General features: G+C 40.3%; 1 protein-coding gene across 2 annotated transcripts in view; it reads left to right on the plus strand.

The window, feature by feature from the left end:
- Nucleotides 1–25,469, plus strand: part of LOC142143664 (vertebrate ancient opsin-like) — a 174,400-nt gene that overhangs the window by 106,878 nt on the left and 42,053 nt on the right. The window contains exon 3 of one of the 2 annotated variants that reach the window (XM_075201686.1): nucleotides 3,569–3,802. The exons of the other annotated variant lie outside the window; for it this stretch is intronic. Within the exon in view, the coding sequence (XP_075057787.1) occupies nucleotides 3,569–3,802 (234 nt within the window). The remainder of the gene's footprint in view (nucleotides 1–3,568; nucleotides 3,803–25,469) is intronic. 2 annotated transcript variants of the gene reach the window in all.

Raw genomic sequence — 25,469 nt, forward strand, 5'->3', positions numbered from 1 at the left:
AAGGAACTGCTGTGGAGATTAGAACCTTCCTCGACAGGACATCAGAGCAGGTAGAAATCTTTTGGGGAAGGTGGAGGTGGTTGGGGCCCAATAACAAAAGAAGTATGGTGAGTGAGCATATGTGACAAGGAGGGAGTGGGGAGGCCATTTCAACTGAGAGTGAATCTTACCAGGAGATACTCAGGTCTGTAGAAATGTAATGCATCCCACAATAAGCCAAGGCACACCAAGAGGTTCCTGCAGACTATGATAAATATGTGGCAGGATGGCTGGAGTATCTCCTAATAGGTTATAACCCCAATTTTAAAAGCAACAACTAGTTATTGCACTTGTGGTGTTATAAATTCATTGAGCAACTTGCCTACTTTATTTTGTATTTCTACCAGATGTTGCATGTGTTTATGTACATGATGTCCATTGGGGAGCAAGAAATTTTTGCTCATGAAAATAGGCACATGGGGGCTTTGCAACATGTCTTATAGATGATCCAACCAGTGAAGAACTACCAACCTGACCACTACAGTCCCCGTAACACGGAGTCTAAAGACCTGCCAAAGAGAAATAGGTGAACATCTGTAATTGTCTGAAGTGGGTGTGCACAGGAGATATAGCTGGGGTAAGGCTTCTTTGCCACAACCCATTGTGATTGCCCTGGTTTCTCTAATCTGAGCATGAAGACTCCAGGCATCTTCCAATGAAGTGCTTCCCGCACAGATAGGTTACTCGCGCAAGTAGTGTAAGCTGCATAGGACTGTATTACTCACTGCGAACCACACCAGCTCTCCATGATTAAAGATCACCTCTCCTCACCGCTTCACCTGGAAGTGACACACAGAAATCCCTCCCACAGAGTGCTATACTTTTAACTCGGATAATGTATGCTACCCACATGAGTCAAACAAGGCGCAATGACCCTAACAACGACTATGTGGTCACTGTGTTGTCCCTGAGCAGAACAGAAACACAGGGTGATACCCAGGGAAGGGAGAAAGGAAATAGGTCTAATGCCCAAATTAATTTACCACATTACTGATTACTAGTGCCCACAGGTGTATGGTCTGTTTACTGGTACCCAGAGGCGTATGGTCTGTTTACTGGTGTCAGCAGGGCATATGACCTGTGTGCTGGTGCCTCCAGACATTTAGCCTGATATTGGTAACCTCCGGAATGAATGAACTGGCGATCCAGGCCTAATACTTGACTAACGTGCCCAGCTTTCATCCCCTGCAAGGGGGAGCTTTGATTATGAGCCCTTTGCCTTACCCCCCTGTTGTCTTCTAGGGACCATCAACATTTTCTTGAGTTAAGTCAGCGCCTTCTGTCTGCCGTCCTCAAGGGTAGTCTGCCTTCCTCAAGGGTATTCCCCTCCCTTTTTTTTTATCTACCTTCATCCTCTTGTTTCTTCTGTCTCCACTGACAGACTGAGATGCATTGGTTGCAATTGCTAAATATAAGCCATTATTAAAAAAATCTGTGGCAAGTTCCAATTGGATCACCACGACGAGCTCTGATTGTAACAAATTCCATCATCACTGATTCGCTGATTTTTAGCTATTATTTTGTAGAATGTACTAAATACATATCAGCTAGAATCTGATTGGTTGCTGTAGGCAACATCTCCACTTTTTAAATCCGCAGTTTTAGTAAATATATCCCTTTGTCTCAGGTTTCGGTTTGGTATACTGAAATGCTGGGATCTGTGTACCCTTCCACAAATAATAACGACCTCCTTCTCTCTCCCAAATAATTGTTTTTTCTCTCTGAATTTTCAGCTGCATCACACAAATTGTCTCAATTTCCCCTCATCGGATTCTTTAGAGGAACAGGAGGGGTTTTCAAACTCTCTCTCTCTCTCTCTCAACTACTTCTTCCCCTTTAAAGTATCACTGAAAATTCATGTTTTTATTTGTCACTCAGTACAAGTTTCTACTCATTTTGTCAGTGATTGTTAGTAAATTTACTGCTGGATTGTAATGCCTCCCCAAAGACTGATGCATTTATTTAAATATATCAGTATCACTCTACCGTTACTGGTTCTAGCATTAGCATACAAAATGGTTACCAATACATGCGATAAAGTAATAACATTTATATGCATACTATATACCAGTGGTGTTTAATGAATGGAGTGGGCCCTTGTGTAAGAGGGGACAGAACTGGCAAAGCTGCATCGGACTCATGGAATACCAAAATAATCAGTATTATTAGTAAGTGCACAAACAATTCCATGAAAAGTAGCACAAAAGGTTAAAAAAAAGTCAGGTGCATATATTGTTGCTAATGTAACTGCTTATAAAGCAGAGATACGCCTATAATGAAACAGAGACACCTGACCCTGGTTGCAGTATTTTGGGCAGAGGAGGAACAGGGCCTGATTATTCATGTCCTCCCAGCTGTCCCAGGACAGACCCAAATTTAGGTCTCTGTCCCACTGTCTCATGTTTGTCCCGTGGGCGGAAATGTTGGGTAAGGGAGGTAGCCAATGCGCAACTTAGCTGTTTACAAGGCTAGACAGCCCTCGGAGGGCATGGCAATGACCCTATCGAGAGATGACCATGTCCCATGTCCCTCTGCCAGGGACTTGCATTATGGGAGGTATGGATTATCCGATAGGATGACTGGGCTACAGCCTAGAGCGCAAAGCTTTTGGGGGATGCAATAATTTTTGCAAAATTGTGACAGAGGAGGTATTAACTGAAATTAATTTTAAACTTGAGTATATGTAAACTAAAAAAAAAACATGAAAGAAAAGTGTAGTAGGGTTTTGATCCTATGTATTCCCATGGTAAAAGCTGAAGACAATGAGTAATTCTTGGGAGAGCGATAAGGTGAAGCAGTACTTGACAGCCCCATACCCCTTCAACCACAATAGTGCTCATTCATTCAGCTATACCGTTCTGATTTTAATGAAAATTAAATGAGTGACAGAGATTGCCATGACACCTTTTAAAAAAGCCAAGTGGAGCTGAGTTTCGATAACACGGGATTGTAAACATTTGTGGGGATGGTGATTGACGGAAGCAGGATTTTAAATTGAGGGCAAGTTCATTTTTACCTACTGTGTACTAGCCTGGCATGGAAGGTGAAGGGGACCTATTAGCCTGGGGCGGTATGAACCATTAAATAGGGCCTGGGGAGGATGGAACAGGCTAAAACAGGCTTTCATTCTCCAGAAGGCCAAATTAGTAGTTTCTAGCTTGTTTGCAGATCTACTAATGATTGAAGTAATAATGTTATATACTGTAAGTCTTCTACAGTGTACACTACTCATATGCAAATGTTAGTGTGTGTAGGTATGAAACTGATGCCACCTCTGGCAGCAGAATGACAAGTCATTTAGTTAGGAAATATAGCAACAGCTTGTGTACAACTTTTACGTGATTTTCAGTAAGGAAAGCTGTATCCAAGTAAAGATGAGTGCAATTCACATTCCATATTCTACATTTAGAAAAAGTGTCATGTTATACGTAGGAGATAGGATTTATTGAGAAACAGTTACCCAAAAATGGACAACTCCTTAAATAATATTAAGTATGAGGAACTTAGAATACTGCTTTGTGTTCTACAGATCAGTGGCGTCACAACAGTAACATCCCGTACTCGGGAGCAGAGGGTCCTTATCATGGTCATTGTGATGGTCATCTGCTTTCTTCTCTGCTGGTTGCCATATGGGATAATGGCATTGATTGCCACTTTTGGAAAGCCTGGTCTCATCACCCCTGCCGCTAGCATCATACCTTCTGTACTTGCAAAGAGCAGCACTGTGTACAACCCCATTATCTACATCTTCCTGAACAAGCAGGTACGTACATGCAATTTAACTTTCTCTTGGTGTAGAGTGAAACAAAATATGACATAAGGCCTATGTGCATGCTTTATTTCCTTTTCAGAGGTGGACCTGACAATTCACACATTAAAATCTAAAGCGTTTACACAAGTTGCTGTCAACTGAAGCCAGTTCTGGGTGGGCTCTGTGTGTGATGTCACATGGCTTTGAATTTCCTAGATCTGCAAAAACTTGTCCAAAACATGCTTTGTGAGTCAGTGGTGGAAGGTTAATATAGGATTTGTAATAAAATATGTAGAAAAAAACACTTGAAAGAGAAATTAAAAAACAAAGTAGTAATGAAACATGAAATTATGGACTGTAATTAATTAAAACAAAAAAGAGAGAGCATAGAAAAAATGATGTAAAGAAATATTTCAATAGTAAAGAATATGATATTATAATAAGTAATGTGAAAGGTGATGAGAACAATGAATGAAAATAAATGGAATTAATGTGGTGGAATATACTTTTACAGTGATAACAAACTACAAGTTTTACATTTCAGAATGTTCTATGGGAGCTAGTATGCAGTGGCGCACGCAGGGGGGGTTTCTGGTTCTCCAGAAACCCCTCCCCTCCGCGAACCAACGGTACTGTACAGCAGCCGCGGCGCTGTCAAAGAAGCGTCCGCGGCAGTGCTGTATTGTAGTATAATACAGCACTGCCGCGGATGCTGCTTGACAGCGCAGCGGCTGCTGTAGAATTCAGACTCGCCGAAATGGAGCTGCTCCCTCTCGCAAATTTTTTTTTTTTTTACGGGGGGGCGGAAACCCCCCCTTCTAAATCCTGCGTTCGCCCCTGGTATGGTAAACAAATATTAGTGAATACAATCATATGAATGAAAATTAAGGAAAGAAATATAGTGAAATAAAATGATATAATCTGTGAAAGGATTACTACAATACTATAATGTGTCATCAATTATGAAATACACAGTAAATGAAAGAGATGTGTACGAAAAAGTAATAGTAATTATGGATACAACTGAGTGTAAATAGGTAGTAATGCAAATAAAGTAATGAAAAAGAAGTAAACAAATCATGTAAGTTAATAGACATTGAAGAACACAATATGGTGAAATAGAATATAAATTAATTAAGGTGTGCAAACTTTATTACTGGTAATCAATATGTTTATTATATAAATTAGTAAATAATAAAAAGAAAATAATGAAATAAGATAGAAATAAATATGGGGTTCATATTCAGTGGGTATCAATAGACATTCTTTTCCAAATGTGATTTGCCACTGATTTCTGACTTCCTCATTGAGATCTTTAGTCAGGAACACTGGTTTCTAGTTTCCTCAGTCAATGAATTAGTCAGGAAAACTAACCATGCCAGTTTCTGGCTTCCCTAATGGGTTATTTAGTCAGGTAGACCAACAATACTAGTTTGTGATTTACTAGATGGGTTTTTTTAGTCAGGAAAACTAACCATAGTGGTTCTGAATTCCTTGATGGGTTTTTCTGTCAGGAAGACTAACCATACCAGTTTGTGGCTTCCTTGATGGGTTTTTTTTAGTCAGGAAGAATAACTATGCCAGTCTATGGATTCCTTGATGGATTATTTAGTCATGAAGACTAACCATAAAAGTTTCTAACATATTTGATGGGTTCTTTAGTCAGGAAGATTAATCAGCCTGGTTTGTGGGTTCATTGATGGGTTCTATAGCCAGGAAAAATTATACACTAATTTGTGGACTCCATAGTGGATTCTATAGCTAGGAAGATGAACCATACTGGTTTCTGACTTCATCAGTGGATCCTTAAGTCAAGAAGACTAACCATACTGGGTTGTGTCTTCCCCAGTGAAAAGTCAGAAAAATGTACAATACCAATGTGTGGCTTCATCAATGTTTTTTTTTAGTCAGAAACACAAACCATACTAATTTCCGTATTCCATAGTTGATTTGTCAGTCAGGAGGGCTAACCATACTGGGTTGTGGCTTTCTCAGTGGATTATTTAGTCGGGAAGTTTAACCATACTGGTTTCTTGCTTCCTCAGTGGGTTCTTCTGTCAGAAAGACTAACCAAAGTCAGAAACTAGTGGTGGAAGACATTTGTGAAATCTTAACTATCAATCACCATTGAAAGAGTTTGCCACCATTTTTATTGATATCCTATTTTAGTATTATTTTTTCATTATTCATTTCATTTTCATTATATATTCATTTATATAATTAATCCAAGAATTAACACAGATAGAGTTTGCACACATAATGTATGTATATTCTATTTCACCATATCGTTTTCATTATTAATTTGTATTATTTATATTTTTTTCATTATTTTGTTTTCATGATTTCTTTTTCATTATGTCTACATTACTACTATCTATCTCATACACTTCCATCTTTGTTAGTCACTATACATTTTGCAAGTGAAATAGTAAAAACACAGTCTGGAGGGAGCTGGATGGAAGAAAAGAAACATTCCCAATAGAGCAAGTGAATTTTATTTTTAATAAAGTAATTGGGAACACTCATAATTTGTAGAAAAGCATTAAACATTAGAGCATTTAGAGCTGCTCTTTCCTACATGATAACAAAGTCATGATCGATCAAGAATGCAGTCCCCCGGTTATATGTGTTCAAGAATGAATATCTTTTCCACAGGCTTTCAGGAAATTTACTATATTCCATAATTCACTCTGTGGGATTTCCTTCACAAGATATTTAACACATTATACAATTCCGGTATAATATACCATTCACCAGCTGTAATATTAATCCTCAAGCACTTTATTTCATTACTTAATTTTCATTCATATATTCATATTCACTAATATTTTTCTAACACTGCTAACTTCCACGTTACATTCTACAAGTCTTATATCTTGTCATCACTGTTAGAACATTTCCAACCACACTAGTTCCAATTTTTGTATTTGTTGTCTTTATCAACCTTTTATACTATTTATTATTCTATCATCAAATATACTTGTGCAAGATTTCTCTACATCATTCCTTTTCATATGTTTTCCGCCTTTTTCGCTAATAATTTCTTGTTTCACTAACAATTCATTATTCATTTATCAATTATTTGTTAACTAGTTAAAAGCCTGTCGAAATGATGGCAAAAAAATAAGAGTGAGATCATGTTGGACCCTTTTGCACACAATTTGACTTTACCCTTGTGACAGCATTGATTGAATAGTTTGTGAGATGGCTGCTCAGCCACAAAATGCTTAGCCTGGCAAAATTCACAAATACTGTTCATGGGACCACAGTTATGAGCATTAATATTTGTTTAATAAAAGTTACCAACATCAAGAATGCGTGGCATCTTGTTTGCCGACTTGTAGGTGTTGACATGGTATTATTTTGCGAGCCGGCTCAGAACTGGCGCGCGCGTTCGGACATGGAAACGAGGCAAAACTTCATCATTGTTTAGTCGGATCTCGCGAGATTTTGATTCTATAAATAGCAACCGAAACGGAGGTCAATTGCCATTTCACAGAGAGATAGAGAAGGGATAGCAGCGTCTTTGATGGGGTCTAGTGTAGTTAGGCAGGGTTACTATAGTGATAGTCTCAAGTCACATTGCCAGTGCCAGAGGTCACCCACAATTAGGAGAGGTGTCAGTGAGCTTTGTTTAATAGGCTGGTATTGTGCTTTTCAGTCTCCATTCACAGTGTACTGTTGCAGAGCTCAGCCAGAATTAGGAGAGGTGGCACAGAGCTTTTCTTTATAGTTCAATAGGCTGTTATTGTTCTTTCCAGTGTCCACTCACAGTGTACTATGCCGGAGCTCGGCCACAATTAGGAGAGTTGGCATTTTGCATTTTCTTTATAAAAATTTAATAGGCTACAATTGTTCTTTACACTCAAATTGTACTGTGCCAGAGCTATGGTTTCATATCAGTCCCCAGAAGACCTGGAGCACCAAGCAGCTGCTGGCACCAGGCATGATGATGATAATAATAATCTCTCTACATCTACATCATCTGCTAAAGCCTTTCTTAAAGTGCATAGTTTTTGTAAGTCAGGGAAACAAAAATGTAAGAAAACACCTTTTACGTCAATAAAGAAAAAAATCACCTTTACTCAAGGCCAAGTTAAGTGCCGAAAATTTCAACAACATCTTGACAGTGTAGAATTCATTTGAGAGCACTGTTGGTCTAACCTGCCTTTAAGGCATTTATAGCTGGTTTAGTGGGGGACCAAACAAACCAAGCACTTCAGCCACAAAAGTGGCAGCTCTTGTCACTGAAGTGCGTGGCTTGTTAAAGTGTGCATGTCCTTTGTAAGATCCAACATATGGGTGGGTAGGAGGCCACAAGGACAATTGCATCTTGTATTACTTTTCTATTGTGAGATTGTGACACTGGTGTGTGGCAATGTTTTCTAGATGTGATATAAACTGCAGTGTGTTTGTGTTGTTGCTCTGTCGCTTAACATCCAGCCAGCTCACTGCAGTATCTGCCTGAAAGTGTCTGAAAAACATATTGTGACCTGTGAGATGGTAAAAATTGAATGGAAATGACTGGAAATTAGTGTTAGTGAGGTTACTAATAGTGTAGGTACAAAATAATACCTAAATTATGTGATTTTAGGCCAAAAAAATGGAATTTTGTAAAAAATAGCAAAACAAAATCAAAACACACAAGGGCGATTTTGGCAAAACCAAAACCAGAAGGTAATTCAGATCCAAAACCAAAACTAAAACATGGGGGTCAGTGAGCATCTCTAATACAAACTAGGTTAATTTCTGTCAATAGATTTATGTTCTGTGTAAATATAACTTTACATGTGCCATAAATGTCTTTAATTATAAGAGATCTACAGTACACTAACAGTAGCCGTATAACAGTATAATGGATGAAGATAAAAAAGTAAAATACCAATGCAGTATATTATCGCAATCACAAATGTGGTTCATGTCACAGGCCTTCCCTCCACTGATCATACCACAGTAAATACATTTTTACTAGAGAGTAGTAAAGCATTTCTTGAAATTCTCAGACTTCAATGATTTAGAGTCAATAAATGAGTTGTCACATGAAAAAAATGGCAAAAAACAATCTTATTATAGAGATTCGTAACATGGTTTCAGATAGTTATAATTCCTTCTTTCTGCAGGTGCCTTTTGTTGTTTTAGTGTATACCATTGATAGGGAAGCATTGTGCTGCTCCAAATATAAAACGAGTAAAGTACAGAAGGCACTGACGATTATATCGATGGTACTGATGGACTGACTACTTACCAACTGGGGCAGTAGACAGGGCCATCTCTTCCATTGGGCACAATGGGCAGGTGCCCGGGGGCCCTGCCGGCCAGGGGGCCCGTCCGAGACAGCACTGCTATATATATATATATATATATATATACATATATATATATATATATAAATATCACTTCTTTTTTTTTTATGTATATATATATATATATATATATATATATATATAGGGGAACCGGAGCACTGCTTTGCCCGGGGGCCCATAATGTGGTTAAGAGGGCCCTGGCAGTATAAATCAATCACTATCTCTCACTATCTATATGTCATCATGTATGTGATTGGCAACTCCAGGCATCATGTAGAAACTGATAGCACTAGCCAGATGACTATCACTCTGTCATTATGGTAAAGCAATATTTGGCCAGCTGCAGAAGCAAGACCTTTTTTTCTACATTTTTCATCTCAAGGAGAAAATATGAAAACTGAGGATGAAGGTGTTGTTGGAGTGCATGAAACACAGTTAATGTTTACAATTATATCTGATTTTTTTTTAAAATAATAAACATATTTGCTTCATATTTATTTCCATATGTAATATAGTTGCCACCTCAGGGTTCCCAATAATGTATTCCTATACTGCAAAACTTTCAAGCCAGGTGCTGCTTAATAAAATTCAAGGGGACCCCATGCTATGAGTTACACGATTAATGTTAGAAAGTGCAGAATGGCTAGTGCTGGGGCTGTTTTTATTACCAGAGGAACATGATTGTGCATTTTGGGTCACCCATGTTCTAGTGAAATGTAGAATAAATAAATTACAACAGATCCAGGACTGTTCTGTTTTCTACCAGGCCATCATTGGATATACCTATATCCCATTCATTAGTAAACATCCCTAAAAATCTGACAGATTACTTTCAGGTTCATGTGTTCTTGTAATTAGATCCACTCTGTTCTATGTATTAACTGATTATCTACTTTTTGCAGGTAAATTTATACTTGAAGTGGCATTTGAGCCTGAAATAAAGATTGTTACATTTTGTACATGAATTTGATTTTGGCTTCTTGAATGAAGTCGGAATCTCTAATGACTTTTAATTAAAATTCATTATTTTGATGAGCAAATATCACACAGATGGACATTGATGGTAATTACCTTTCATTTTCTTAATTAGCTTTATATGCTGGTAGGATAGTCACAGGTGAATTCATGCTGTATGCCAAGCATGGTTGGCTTCTCTGAAATGGGACTTACTTTGAAGGTTTTTATTTATTTATTTTCTTCCCTATAGGGAATTATATACTTTTTTATTAAGTCTCTGTTGCAGTTTGGAAGATACATTGAAGAAGAGAAACTAAACCCCCGTCTGTATTATTTAATTAGTAGTCTGTTTCTATTGAGTTTCTGCCATAATCAGATGGAAAGTGCAAACAATGCAATAGCCAGTTTAAATTTATGTCAGAAGAGGATCTTTTTAAATGTATTTTTCTATGTACATGAGAGTGTGACCAGATGGGCTTTCTTCACCACCCGGTCTGTAGGGGGGAGGGAGGAACAGAGGGATGTCCTTCCTGCACAGTGTATATTGGTTTCCTTCTCAGAGTCAGCAACCGACTGTTACTGACCACTCGTACTGGTGTCACCTTGCCACCAGACACTTGCCGACTGTAAATGCCAACTGTGCAATAGTTGTAGGAGAATTCAGCTGCCACCACTAGGCTCCTTCATCGCCACCTAGAACCGCTTACTTCTTGGTAGCTGGTAGAGCTGCTGCAGTGCCTCTTTGCTGTGGGCTGACTGGTACCTACTGACCGCTTACTATGGATCAGGGCTGCTGGGTAACGGGCAGAGCGTTGACACAGAGATGCTGGGTTTAACGCAGGACAGCTAGGGAATGGATTAAAGTGCAAGCCCTTATCTGTTGGTCACAAGATATAGCAGGTAATAGGCCACAGGCAGAATCTTCAAGCAATGATGTTGTATTGCTCAAGAGTCCTGGACAAGCACAGTTGCAAGCTAGTTTGATGTACTAGCCATCTCCAGAATCTCAGATTACAATAAATGGTTAAACAGGGCTCTTTTTATACAGTTTTGGACACATAACCTGGCACGAGGTAATCTGCCCCCCTCCTACCTGGCACCACAAGTCTGAGGTATTAAAGCAGATATTTAATATCAGGATGTAGTGTTCTCTAGATTTGAGATTATGCAATTTTAAAATTTAACAAAATTTACATCTATCTGTGATTTTTTTAAATTACTTGCTGGTCGTATTATTCATGAGTTTGTCGATCTTTTTTAACAAGACAGGATAAAAAAAGGTAATAACCCCCTTCTGTGCATTCAAGCTCAAAGAGGTTTTGATCACTTACAATGAAAACACCTAATTAGCATGAGATCAACATGGGATTGCCTGCCTTTAATGAGTTCAATGATTCCACTGTAGAATAATGTGTTTCTGTGTACATTCACTTATGTTTCTAGTGTAAGCTTTGTTGATTTGGCTAATGTCAGTTAATAGACTTTCAATAGTTTGCAGTGAACTGTTCCACACAATGACTAAATATTGATGAATAGGGAAATATGCCGGCAAGAGTTTATGATACTACCACTGTATGACTTCATAGTTGCGTTAAAGTTATTGAGTTGGAAATATAAATGTTTCTCTAAATATAAAATTAGTTTATATTAGAAAGTTCCACTTTCTTCTTCTCATCTACCCACAGAATATTCTTGCTATAGCTTTCTTGACCATGATGCTATTTTTTGGCAAATCTGAGTTTTGGACCTTTTTGTTGGACACTGTTTTCGGTAACCTCACCCACAAATCTTGATTGGAGTTTTCCGTTTGTTAAGCTTATGCACATGGACAATGCAAGAATATATATGTAACCATTGCCTTGGAGTTATCTGTAATCTCTTAGGGGAAGATTCAGTTAGGAGTGAGGCGCTGCCGAACATCTCCTCGATGTTTGTATGCGCACACGTCCGCCCGTTACGGTAAGAAACATTCAATCATTAGTCTGCGCAGCTCTATGGGACGTAAGGAAAAATAAGTAGAGATTCCATCCTTAACATTGCATCAATGTGTCTCCGCTGACTGTCCTGGAGACACATTGTGCTAAATTGAATCTCTCCGTAAGGAATAGTCTTCGTAGTCACATTGACAGGATTTTGAGGATAGAATCTCTGCTCGTTTTTCCTATGCCCCATCGAGGTGCGCAGAATAATGAAAGGAGATTCCTTGCCCTAATGGGCGGAAAAATGCGCTCATCTGAACATCACGGCAATATTCACTAGTACCTCCTTTCTAATTCAATCTCCCCATTAGAGTGTTGTTTACATTGCTATTAAAGGAATATGTGTCCACTGCTGTGAAGAATAACAGTGATGTAGAATTGTATCCAGTGGTACATTGGTATCTCCTTGACCATTGTTTGGTAGAGGTAAAAGTCTTAAACAATGTTTTTTTTAACACTTTCTAGTCACATGAGATTGCAAAACTACTTACTAAGATCCTGTGAAGTCTATTTTGTTTAGGAAAAATTTCTGTCCTGAAAAGTAAATTTTGATTATGGCAGCTGAAGAATATCCTTTATTTTATTTTATAATTTTATTTTATTGTGCAACAAGAATGGGGCACCAATAAACAGCACTATAATTTTTTAACTGTTATAGCTATAGCTGGTTTTTACATCATACTAATAACAGTATTAGGTGAAAAGGTGTTTATTTGCATGTCTTAATCCTGTATCTGAAGGTTCTTTGAGGTAAATCCAACCTTGTTTATTGAAGGAATAAAGCACTTTTTAAATAATTTTATTCTGTTATTGCAATACAGAGATGGTATTTGCTAAATAGGCTACCCAATGTAAAGTCAAGGAAATTTAAGCTGGGTACACCTATGTAATCTTACTTCAGATGCAATTTCTATAACAATTTCACAAACGATTGAAAGCCCCGATGAGCATGCTGACTCATGCGTACACACCTACACAATTTACCATCGGACCTGTGATCTTCATCTCTCATAACCATCTGCTGAAAAGATTGTGACTCTGTAAATTCTATGGAGATCTGCCTACACTGCTGGTCGTGAGTACACACTTCCCCATTTGCCCAACATTGTTCCATCGTTGGTCTTGATTTTTAGAAAGTTTAGAAAACCAAATCAGCAGATATGAGATGTTTTGGTATGATAATCGTACTCACTCCTGCAATATCTGAACAACCGGTCGTGAATCATGTTTGAATTAATAATGGAATCTAAAAAACGCTTCACTTTTAACTGCTGCCCACTGGGTTTCAATGGGATTATAGACTGATCCCAAAATGCAGAGAAACAAAAAATATTATGAAATCCTATGATCTACATGATAATTGCATACATGTGTACCCAGCTCTACTGTTGGCAGTGATCTTATCGCCAGTGATAAATTATTGATAAAATATTACCCCTGGCAGATGGGTGCTATCAGCTGGTTTTCCTGTGGGATAAACCCGCTACTTCTTTGCCAACCGAACTCCCCTGTGCCACTATGATAAGGGACCCCACGCTGCTGTTTCCCTTGTGTAACATGAACTGCCTGGCCTGTCATAGCCTGGTGCTGGTTGCATCTTTTGTTGGACGACTCCATGATGTTTGTCCCATCCGCATTAGCATTAATAAGCCCAGGTTATGAGCACTTTTGCTTGGCTAACTTTTTTGGGGGGGTGGGGTGAGGCATGTTATTTATTTAATTCTTATTTTATCACTAGAAAGATACGTGCTTATTATCACCATCATCAACTTAGACTTTTGCTTTTGGGGTCGAGCACCTGCTTGACATATGGCTCCTAATAGGTGTATCTACTTATACATCCACCTGTAATTGTCAGAATTACGTGAACACATCCTTACTGTACTCAGCCTATGCTCCCCTGTTCCGCCTCTCTAAGCATAAGTGTTAGATGCAGCAAAATCTGCATACGGACATTTGTATACTCCTCTTTGGTGATCACGTGCAGTATCGAAATTCGCACTGTATGCAAGTAATGGACTTATGTCCAACTCTACATGAGTCCCCTTGTGCTGGTGGCCAGCATTTAGTCTTCTTTTCTGCTCTTACAGCTGCACTAACATACAGGATGATTAAGTCACACAAGTGTGGCTCCATTCATTGCAAGTGTGCCCAAATAGTTAAAACCCTTGATGATCCTACAAGGCACAGTTAATGCTTTCATACATGGTTAGGTGTGGTCATTGTTTGTCCGGATTGTCTTGCAGTCCAACTATTATCTCAAAGGTCCCAGTCATATTTTGATTGGGTTTAACTACCTTTTTGGGCCCACTCATGCTGCTATTTGAGCCCAATTAGGTCAAAAACCATGTATTTGGGGTGACACAGTGCCAGAGTGGTTATCATTGCTACCTTACAGTGGTTCGGACATGGGTTCAATTCCAACCAGGTTCCTACCTACCTGGTATTTGTATGTTCTCCCATGTTTGGTCTGGTTTCCTCTCTCATTCAAAAAACATTCTGGTAGGCCAATGTTAGTGTTTGTGTGGTAGAGAATTTAGACTGTAAGCTCCACTGGAGCAGGGACTGATGTGATTGATAGGATATTCTCTGTCAAGCACTGCAGAATATGTTGTGCTAAATAAATAAAGGGTAATAAGTATAGTAATTGGTCAGCAGAATTATAATGAGGCTGCCTTCATTCATTGAAATTACTAATATTTGTTCAGTTTCCAAAGCAGAGAATTCCAGTACTTCGTAGCGCAGCCCCATCAAACCAGATGCAAGTGACATAGTTGTTTCATTTGTATTAGTTTCAGATAGCTTTTAATTAATAAAGCAGTTTAACACCTTTATATATAACATTAGCAACACCTGACACTGAACAACGCCATCCAATTAGCTCACATGAAAGCACAGTTGGTTAGCATTTAATTTATAATGAGAAGAGCAATAGTGAGTTCGGGGTCACATCCAAAACTGAGGTATTCCAGACATCTGCCTATTTGTCATTCATATCAGTCCCTGTTCGATTGGAGCTTAGGGTCTAACTTTCCCATACAAGCACACATATGTAACGCTGGCTGGGAATAACACATCCACAAAAGACCTCCAGGTGGGGGAATATCAATTATCCTTGAAGACTTGTACAAATTGTTCTTGCAGTGATTCCGCAGTGTATTGCCATATTCAGATCTTTCTTTCCATAACCATGATCAACAAATAAAAAGCACAAGACACACAAGGGCAAACAAACACAGACAGTGACCACTTACCAGAATGTCCATTTTCTTAATCGCTATTTATTTTCTCTGTTGGGGGCAAACAGAACAAACCCCTCCCCAACACAACTGACTGGCCCTAATCAACATCTGGTGTACCCCACCCACTCTAGTCTAGTTATAACAACACTCTAACAACTGCACTGGGTCTATATGTAACACTGCAGCTGACTGTGTGGTGCACTATTCCTGACCAGACCCACTCACTATAATGTACTATGGAGTGGATGGGGGAGAACAACAGTATACAGCAAACAATAACAACTAGACAATGCAAACACTTCACATACTATAATACACAATACAATAGGGACCACCCCTGGCCTACCTTTAATGGAGGCCTACCCACATTATGTAGAAATGCAGGACACAGGGAGAATTACAGGTCCTTGAGACCACTGCAATATGGAAACCGGGGATTTTGTAAGCAAATGTGAACCGAGATGGTGGTGAAAGTGCAGGCTCAGTCTCTCAAAACTGGGGCTGACCTCCTAACTGGTGGCAAATCTAGCACCTGAATTGTCCCCACAAGCCCAGTACCTGAATTATAATGTGGCCACAGCAAGGGCGGGCTGGGCCGGGGGGCAGGGGGCTTTTACCCTCCTGGCCAGACAAAAAAAAGATTATTTTGGGCCGGCCCCTATAGTTTTTACTCGGTGGTTAGCGCCTCCCCAGGACCAGCCACCTTCTCCCATTGGCTGCAGATCCTTGCGATCCGTCCCTCCTCCCTTCCACTATGTGTGTTGCTCTATCACATGGGACGCGCACCACGTGACCGGTACCGTCCCATGTGTGCAGAGGTGAAGACTGCACAGTCCGTGCGGATGGAACCAGGTAAGTGGAGTGGAGAGAGGTGTACTTGTATGCTAATAGTGTGTGCGTATATATTAATATAGTATGTTTTTATGTATGTATGTATGTATGCATTTTAACATAGTGTGTGTGTGTCAGTACACTAAATTAATGTGTGTGTGTGAGGGGGTCAATAAATGAATGTAGTGTGTGTGTGACGGGCCAGTATATGAATGTAGTGTGTTTGTGTGAGGAAGCAGTAAATGAATGTATTGTGTGTGAGGGGGCCAGTATATGAGTGCAGTGTGTGTGTGTGTGTGTGTGTGTGTGTGTGTGTGTGTGTGTGAGGGTCAGTAAATAAATGTAGTGTGTGTGAGGGGGCCAGTATCTGACTGTAGTGTGTATTAGGGTCCAGTATATGAGTGTAGTGTGTGTGAGGGGGTCAGTATATGAGTGTAGTGTGTGTGTGTGTGTGTGTGTGTGTGTGTGTGAGGGGGCAGTATATGAATGTAGTGTGTGTGAGCGTCCAGTATATGAGTGTAGTGTTTGTCAGGGGCCAGTATATGTGTGTAGTGTGTGTGACGGGGCAGTATATGAATGTAGTGTGTGTGAGGGAGGGGGTCTTAATATAATGTGTGAGGTAGACTATTCAATTAATTAGATGCAGGTGGGGCTAATTATTGGGTGCTATTTTACTAGTGGGGTGATGGTGGGCCAATTTAATTTAATAGTGGGGCCTATGAATTTAAGATGCGGGTAATTGGCCCTTTAATGCTGGGGTGGTTTGGGAGCTATTAATAGATCGTGGGGCTGTTTGGGGAAAGTGAGGTCTATTTATTAAATGTGAATATAAATTATTTTATACCTGGGATTGTTGTGAGAAATGGTTATCTTTATTAACCGTAAATGCTATTTAAATTATTGCTGGGGCTGTTTGGAGGGACGGAAATAGGTTTATTTATTAAATGTGTATGCTGTTAATTTACTGTTGGGGCTGGAGGTAGGCCTAATTATCAATTATTTTGATTTAACACCCGGGGCAGGTTGGAATTTTCTAAATTTCATGTACCCATTTTTTTCCAAATAGGGCCCCCAACATTCCAGGATCCACACAAGCAACTACTGATCTAAAGACACCAGCAGCCACAGGTGGTGAAAGTAACAAGAATAAGTAGGAGAGAGCAGGAAAGTCTACCAACTGTCCTGAATCTGGTGGGGCAATCCCGAATTAGGGTGACTGTTTCACTTAGTCAGGATTTGGTCTGATTGGAAGGACAGTTGGGAGGTATGTCTTGCTTCACACTGTACTACTCCTGAAGGCATGCACCTAACAGTAGTACACACAGTATTGCCTGTGTATTTGTCTAAAATGATAACCATGTTACATCATAGTAGCCCCCCTGTCTAAAGTACCCCAGGCCCACCAGAGCCTTAATCCAGCTCTGGGCCAGGGTATCAGAAAAGTGGAGATGTTGCCAATGAGATTCTAGTTATCATTTATTTAATACATTCTACGAAATGACAGGTAGGAACTGGTTGCTATAGTCAACATCTCCACGTATTCGAGCCCACAGTTTAGTAAATATACCCCCCCAGAGTTTTCCCAGAATATCCAACCTACTTTATGGTTTAGGTGGTTTATCCCTTTAAATATTAAGCAAAACATCTATTAATATTAGGAGAAAACTCACAGTTTAGTAGATATACCACCAGGTTTTTAAAGCAAAAGGGCTTTTTGCATTTTGATAAATCAGCCTCTTTGTTCAGTATTGTAAATAGAACATTATTATATGATCTATTGCTATATGATTTATACCCAATTATAATCAACCTGGTATGCAAATTAGAATTGAGCTAGGATACACACCCTTACAACGCTGTCCGCATATTTTAAATTTGCTCCCCCCTTGAAGTGCCACATGGTATTGCCAATGTACAAATGTGCTCCTCTTTTTTGCATTCCTCCTATCTCTAAAGGAGGCCCAAAAAGTTCAAGTCCCTCATTACTACCTAGGTAACACATAACAGTAATTATATATATATATATATATATATATATATATATATATATATATATATGTGTGTGTGTATATATATATATATATATATATATATATATACTTACTGTTATGTGTTATCTACTATATAAATGCCTAGTGGCGTGTGTGAAAAAAAACAAAACAAGCTGCAGCGCCACCTGCTGGGCAGAGTTATATACTGACCTATATATTTCTTGAAGGAGAAGTGACAGTTGGGAGTGGTTGGTGGTTGCCGGGGGTGACAGTGTGGAGTTTTTAACACCTTAAGTAGCTTGATGAAGGATGTAGCAATGAAGATGAAGGATGATGGAGAAAAATGATGAGGTGGTGACATGTGGACAAAACCACGTTAAAAAAGGCGCTTGCGTCGGGAAGTAAAGCTCTTCCCCTGAGGAGGCCTGGGCTAAGCCCAAATGCATGACAAGAACCTTTTTAACACCATCGCTTAGCAAAACAGGTTGAAACAATTTATTTTTAACAGGGGTTATGTAACAACAGGGGATATGTGACATCAGGCCCAACAGGGGATATGTGACATCAGGCCCAACAGGGGATGTGTGACAACAGGCCCAATAGGGGATATGTAACAATAGGCCTAACAGGGGATATATGACATCAAGGAATATGTGACAACAGGCCCAACAGGGGATAGGTGATAACAGGGGATATGTGACAACAGGCCCAGCAGGTGATATGTGACAACAGGAGATATGTGACAATATAATATACATGTGTGAATAGCCCATGTGTATTAGCATAGGGATCGGTTTCTTTTCTTACAACAATATTGTCATTTTTTTCAATGGTGATTATACCCTATTGTCACTGACAGGTAACTGTATTTGACTATTTGTATTTTGAAGTCTGCTCAGATGTTTAAACACTTGAAAAAACAAATCTTATACATTCCTATTTGGCCATTTCAGGTGTTAGGAGGCATGAAAATAACCAACAGTTTATAATCCCGTTCTCACACTTTAACTGCAGAATTTGTTTGTATCAATAAAAATTATCACCTGTATTGGGTGGCGGTCTAATGGTTGCACTCTATATTGTGTGGCAGTGACAAGGTTGCCCTCTGTATTGTGTTGCAGTGACAAGGGTTCCATGTGTTGTATAGTGGTCGCAAGGGTGCTATGTATTGTGTGGTGGTCACAAGGGTGCTGTGTGATCTTCTGATGCTGTAACACATCCACTTTAAGGTTGGATGTGCTGTGCATTCAGAGATGCTCTTCTGCATACCACCCATGGCTTATTGAGTTACTGTCGCCATCCTGTCAGCAGGAACAAGACTTTATTTTTATTTTTATTAAGTTTTCCGCACCCTGTACTTTGTTCAATATTGAAAATCTGAAAAGCAGTTTTTATGTATGTTTCTGTTAAAGCACTTTATAATAAACCATTGCAACCTCCTCCTTACTGGCCTCCCCCTCTCCCATCATCGCCCCCCTCCGCTCTATACTCAATGCGGCCGCAAGACTCATCTTCCTTTCTCGACGCTCCTCCTCTGCCTCCCCTCTCTGCCTTGCCTTGCACTGGCTTCCTGTCCCCTACAGAATCATGTTCAAACTCCTGACCATCACTTACAAAGCGCTCTCCCAGTCTACTCCACCCTATATCTCTAACCTCCTCTCCATTCACACTCCTGCCTGCTCCCTGCGCTCGGCCAATGACCGTCGGCTCTCATCCACTCTCATCACTTCTTCCCACTCCAGAATCCAAGACTTCTCCCGTGCCGCCCCTCTTCATTGGAACGACCTCCCTCGTTCCATCCATCTCTCTCCTAATCTGTGCTCCTTCAAACGGGCACTCAAAACTCACCTGTTCCTCAAAACCTACCAACCTTCCACCTAACCCCCTCATCTCCTCTGCTCGTTCTCCCCTCTCTCCCCCCGGCCCCCTGTTCTCTCCCCACATACTTCTACTGGTTCCCTTTGTGCCTGAATTTTGTTTACCCTCCCTTAGGATGTAAGCTCGTTTGAGCAGGGCCCTCCTCCCTTCTGTCTCCATACCTGTTCTTCTGCTCCGTATTTACGGCATTAGCCTGCCTGGAATTCCTGAAGTTTTGGTATTTTTTGTTTATTGTTCAGTTATGTTTCACCCTGTATAGTCTACTGTTTGTGCTGTGTACGGCGCTGCGGAACTCTTGTGGCGCCTAACAAAAAAAGGATAATAATAATAATAACCATTGTTTGTATTTTTGCCTTCAATGGTCAATAAAATAACATACCTTTACTTCTACTACAACTGTACCAATTCCATCAACGTAGTCCTGATTTTAGGGGACTATCCTGATCAGCCAGGAGCTTGTCCTGGCATGAGAGACAGGAGCGACGTATTTCCACTCTTCAATTTACATACATGCAGTGTGAGCCAGTTAGTGATGCACTCTTTATATAAAGGAAGACTGGACGGAGATGTAGGTGGTTGGAGAGAGATGTTAGCTGGGGAATGCACAACATCTAATGTGGTGCAGCTGGGATCATGGCTCGATAATGATGAGCCACATGTCACACTATTGTATGCCCACTGCCTCCTCTGAAATCCCTCCTGTTCTTATTGCTGTGACAACAGACATATTGGGCCTGATTCATTAAGCACGTTTTCGTTTTGCGTGAATCTGAAGAAACGCCTCTTGTTGATTACGGATGCAGGTACGCTCTGCATATACAGCACTTGCTGCATTGAGACAGACACAATGCAGCACGTATAATACATATCTGATATAATATCAGAAAGCAAAGAAAAAGTATTCAATTATTGTCACCTATTAATAATATGCTCATTAATGAACAAACATTAAAAAATCAAAACAAAATCCATTTAAATACATTTATCAGGATGTCATTAATGTCTACTGTACATAAAATGCATTTTTACAGTTGATCTTGATTGCAAATACATGTTCTAGCATACATACATGACCGTCCTCACTATCACTCGGCCTTTATACCTGACCTGTATCTGGTGCAAGTGAAACAACGTATCTATTGGATCAGATTGCATTTTAGCATTAGCTCCGTAATTAATCCTCCACCATCACCCCTTAATAGGAGTGGGGCAGACAGTTTTGAGAGTAAATGCAACTATTTGATCCAAATTGTAGTGCATAGGTTATTCACTAAATAATTAATACTCATGAATTAACTTTATGTAGATATATAGAAATAAAATATTCGACTTTAACAAACAATAAAACAACATATGGTCAGCGCCACTACTATATATGTTTATTCAGATATCTGTTAAGTGCATAGGTGACAGGTCCACATTAACTACACTCTATTTCCCATTCTATTTTGTTTTTTTTCCTTTATCCCTCTAGCCACATTTCCTTTCTACCTTTCCTCTCCATTTTCCATCACTTTTCTATTTTTACAAACTGTCTAATCCCCTTTCAGCTTAATCTATCCCTGCTGTAGTTCTCCTGAGCTCCCTCTCTCCACCACCCCACCGTGACTTTGGTAGCCGGCCATGAAATTTCAGACTAACCTAATTTTATCACTGATTGAACATTTCAATGGACAGAGTTGGCTTTGGCTCTTGAATGTTTGTGACATGTAATTTTCTGTACTGTAGCTATGGACCGTGTCTCCTTTCTCAGTAAATGGAGCATAAAATCCCTGTATTCTGCTTATGACAGATCATCTTATTGGTCACCCAGGAACTGTCGGGCAGCGAGCAGATTGAGCATACAGCACATTGTATTATCAGACCTATTCTTGTACATGATATATATGTCTACAGTACTTATTACTTTACATTATCAGAGATATACAGTTCCTTCAGCAAATATAACAAGAGCTGAATAATGTGTATGAAAAATAAAAGTTGTTTGGGTACTGTAACAACGATTCTGTGAATTGACATGAGCAAATAGAAAGGGAGAACACAGACAGCATACAAGATAATCATAGAAATTAAATTGAAGACACTCTCTAAGGAACTCTAAAGGAATGTTATACTTTTTTTAATTACACCACTTAATTGAAGCACGCGCAACAAAATATTTATTACTGTATTTGTGTATCTGTGAAGACTACACTGGTGTCCTAGTGCTTTTCCCCGGCTGGCTGGGGGAAATGATCAGGCAAGACCAGAGACTCAAATACATATGCGGGTGTTTAACACGTGTTTAGCATTTGGAGTGGACACAGGTGTTGTAGCGTGGAGGAGGCAGAGTTAATATAGAATTGGCCATCTCAGTTGAACAAAATGAAAACTTTATTACATCTCCTTATCCTCCAGAATATAATCATAATGGTTATGTCAACTCCTCCAGTACAGTTTTTAGTAGATGTTACATGCTACTTTAAATATACATACTCTTCACTTCACCTTCATAGTACTTTAGTTACAGCAATACAGGGTCGGACTGGCCTGCCAGGGAGCTGGGACCCTGATAGCTCCCCTCTTCGTTGGTGGGGGGAGCAAGTACTGTAAAAAAATAAAAAATAAAAAATACTCACGTGATCGCGACGCTAGCGCCCCTCCTCCCTCCTCTGTTTGCACTGGATGTCGTGCGTGATGTCATCACGCCCGACATTCAGTGAGGAGCGGCACAGAGAGGAGTCGGCAAGAAGAGAGAAGACAAGAAGAGAGAAGATAAGAAGAGAAGAAAGAAGCCGATAGAAAAGGTATGTGAAGGAAGCAAGGGGGAGAAAAGGCAGTATGGCAGAGTGAGAAGGGGGAGCACAGACAGCATGTCAGAGTGTGAAGGGGGATCACAGACAGCATGGCAGAGTGTAAAGGGGGCCAAAGCAGCATGTCAGAGTGTGAAGGGGGAGCACAGACAGCATGGCAGAGTGTGAAGGGGGCCAAAGCAGCATATCAGAGTGTGAAGGGGGAGCAAAGACAGCATGGCAGAGTGTGAAGGGGGAGCAAAGACAGCATGGCAGAGTGTGAAGGGGGGCCAAAGCAGCATGGCAGAGTGTGAAGGGGAGCAAAGACAGCATGGCAGAGTGTGAAGGGGGAGCCAAAGCAGCATGGCAGAGTGTGAAGGGGGAGCAAAGACAGCATGGCAGAGTGTGAAGGGGGGGCCAAAGCAGCATGGCAGAGTGTGAGGAGGGGCCAAGGCAGCATGGCAGAGTGTGAAGGGGTGCCAAGACAGCATGGCAGAGTGTGAACGGGGAGCAAAGACAGCATGGCAGAGTGTGAAGGGGGGCCAAAGCAGCATGGCAGAGTGTGAAGGGGGAGCAAAGACAGCATGGCAGAGTGTGAAGGGGGCCAAAGCATCATGTCAGAGTGTGAAGGGGGAGCAAAGACAGCATGGCAGAGTGTGAAGGGGGAGCAAAGACAGCATGGCAGAGTGTGAAGGGGGGCCAAAGCAGCATGGCAGAGTGTGAGGAGGGGCCAAGGCAGCATGGCAGAGTGTGAAGGGGGGCCAAGGCAGCATGGCAGAGTGTGAAGGGGGGCCAATGCAGCATGGCAGAGTGTGAAGGGGGGCCAGACAAGCCGCAACTAAAGAAACCAGGTGGTGAAAGTGACAAGAATAGGTAGGAGAGAGCAGGACAGTCTGTCAAATGTTCTGATTCTAGTGGGACAATCCCGATTTTTGGTGACTGTTCTGCACAATCTAAGGGGCAGGTCAAGACTGTGTACTCCTTATATATACACAATGCACTCTTTATATACTACACTATGGTGCTAGATGTCCTTCGTGGGCTGACCACTCCCCCTCTAGTGTCTGGTCTTGCCTCTATGATGGCTGGCCACACCCCCTCTGGTGGGCCCATAGCGTTGCAGTCCCCCGGTGGGCCCTTCATGCCCCAGTACGACACTGCAGCAATACATTATTGGCAAGCTACATAACTGGGGTCTGATTCATTAAGAGATGTAAATAGCGATTTTGTGAGTAGAATTAGAAAAATGACTCTGCACATGCCCAGAACCAGACCATACGCAACAGAACGCAGCAATATCCAATTCATCTTTGAGCGCGATGGACACTTACTACAGCCTACAATTTCAGGGAGGAAATGAGGCATTTGCCCGTAGTTAATGTACAATAAGTGCATGTCAATCTCGAGCGCATTCAGCAGCGACTAATTCAAGCTTTTAGGCATCTCAAAGGTTCTTGTCTTTTAGCTCTATCTCTTGCTCCAGTTATAGGTCTAATCTAACCGCCGATTACTAGTGATGACAGCTGTGTATGCATGCTAGGGCATGTACAATCATGAGCAACTGTAAAAATGTGTTTTAAGTACAGCAGACATTTATTACGTCATTCTAAATGTATTTCATTGGAGAAAAAAGCAAAAAACACTTTTATTTTTGAATATTTTGTCATTAACATGGAACATTATTTGTATAGTTTTTTGAATATTTTTTGTGTGTTCTTTTGCGAGTTTATATTAATCATGTATTGGACGTCTCTTGCATTGTCTTGGCTAGTAGAACAGAGTAGACCAAGACCTGTTTTCATCACCACATATATCTTCACATCTGCTGCTTGTTGAAATTGGACATGTGTATATACCCGTTTCACATGCATCTTTTTTTTTAAAACAACACATTATGTTCAGTATGCGTGCCTTAATGAATCGGACCCCTGGTGTTTCTGGATGCAGTAGTTCCACACCATACAGACACAGCTTCTCACATATACAGGCACACAGCGAGCTTTATGCCAAAGGTTCTTTTACTGTTCCTTATAAACCATCCCGATATTCAGGGACTCTCCTCCATATGTGCATATCATCCCTTAAAGGATCCCTCCTTCTCAGCAGCCACACTGCTGCTGTCGGCAAATACCATCTCATACTCCAAGATCTATTATTATTATTATTATTATTATTATTATTATTATCCTTTTTTTATTAATGGGTTTGTATAATAATAAATTGCATCCAAACAGTAGAATAGAAGATAAATGTAATCCCAGGCCTGAATTTGTTGCCATTAAAAACAAAATTGCTTCTATAGATCAAATATAAAGAATACTTTAATAAAATTGAAGAAAATCATACTGACGTTTTGGTGACTTGAAATAACATCAAATGAGCAGTTTTGTCTTTTCCCCGTCACTGTTTTTGTGTTTTTTTGTTGTTTTTTTTATTGTTTTTCCTACCTTGAACATACTTGCCAACTTATGGCAAGTATGATCCGGGAGCCTGCTGGGGAAGGTGGGCGTGCAGGGGGCGGGGCTCTGAAAATAGCGTAAAAAGCTGCGATTCCCAGTAAATCGCTGTGTTTTGGACCTAATTCTGCCCACTTCACTAGGAAGTGAGCAGATCTGGGAGATTGCCACACTCTCCCGGGAGTCCGTGAGACTCACGCGAAATGCGGGAGTCTCCCGGATATTCCGGGAGAGTTGGCAAGTATGACCTTGAAGGGTGTGGGTTGTGGAT

This window comes from Mixophyes fleayi, chromosome 3 (genome assembly GCF_038048845.1).
Source record: "Mixophyes fleayi isolate aMixFle1 chromosome 3, aMixFle1.hap1, whole genome shotgun sequence".
Lineage (NCBI taxonomy): Eukaryota > Metazoa > Chordata > Amphibia > Anura > Limnodynastidae > Mixophyes > Mixophyes fleayi.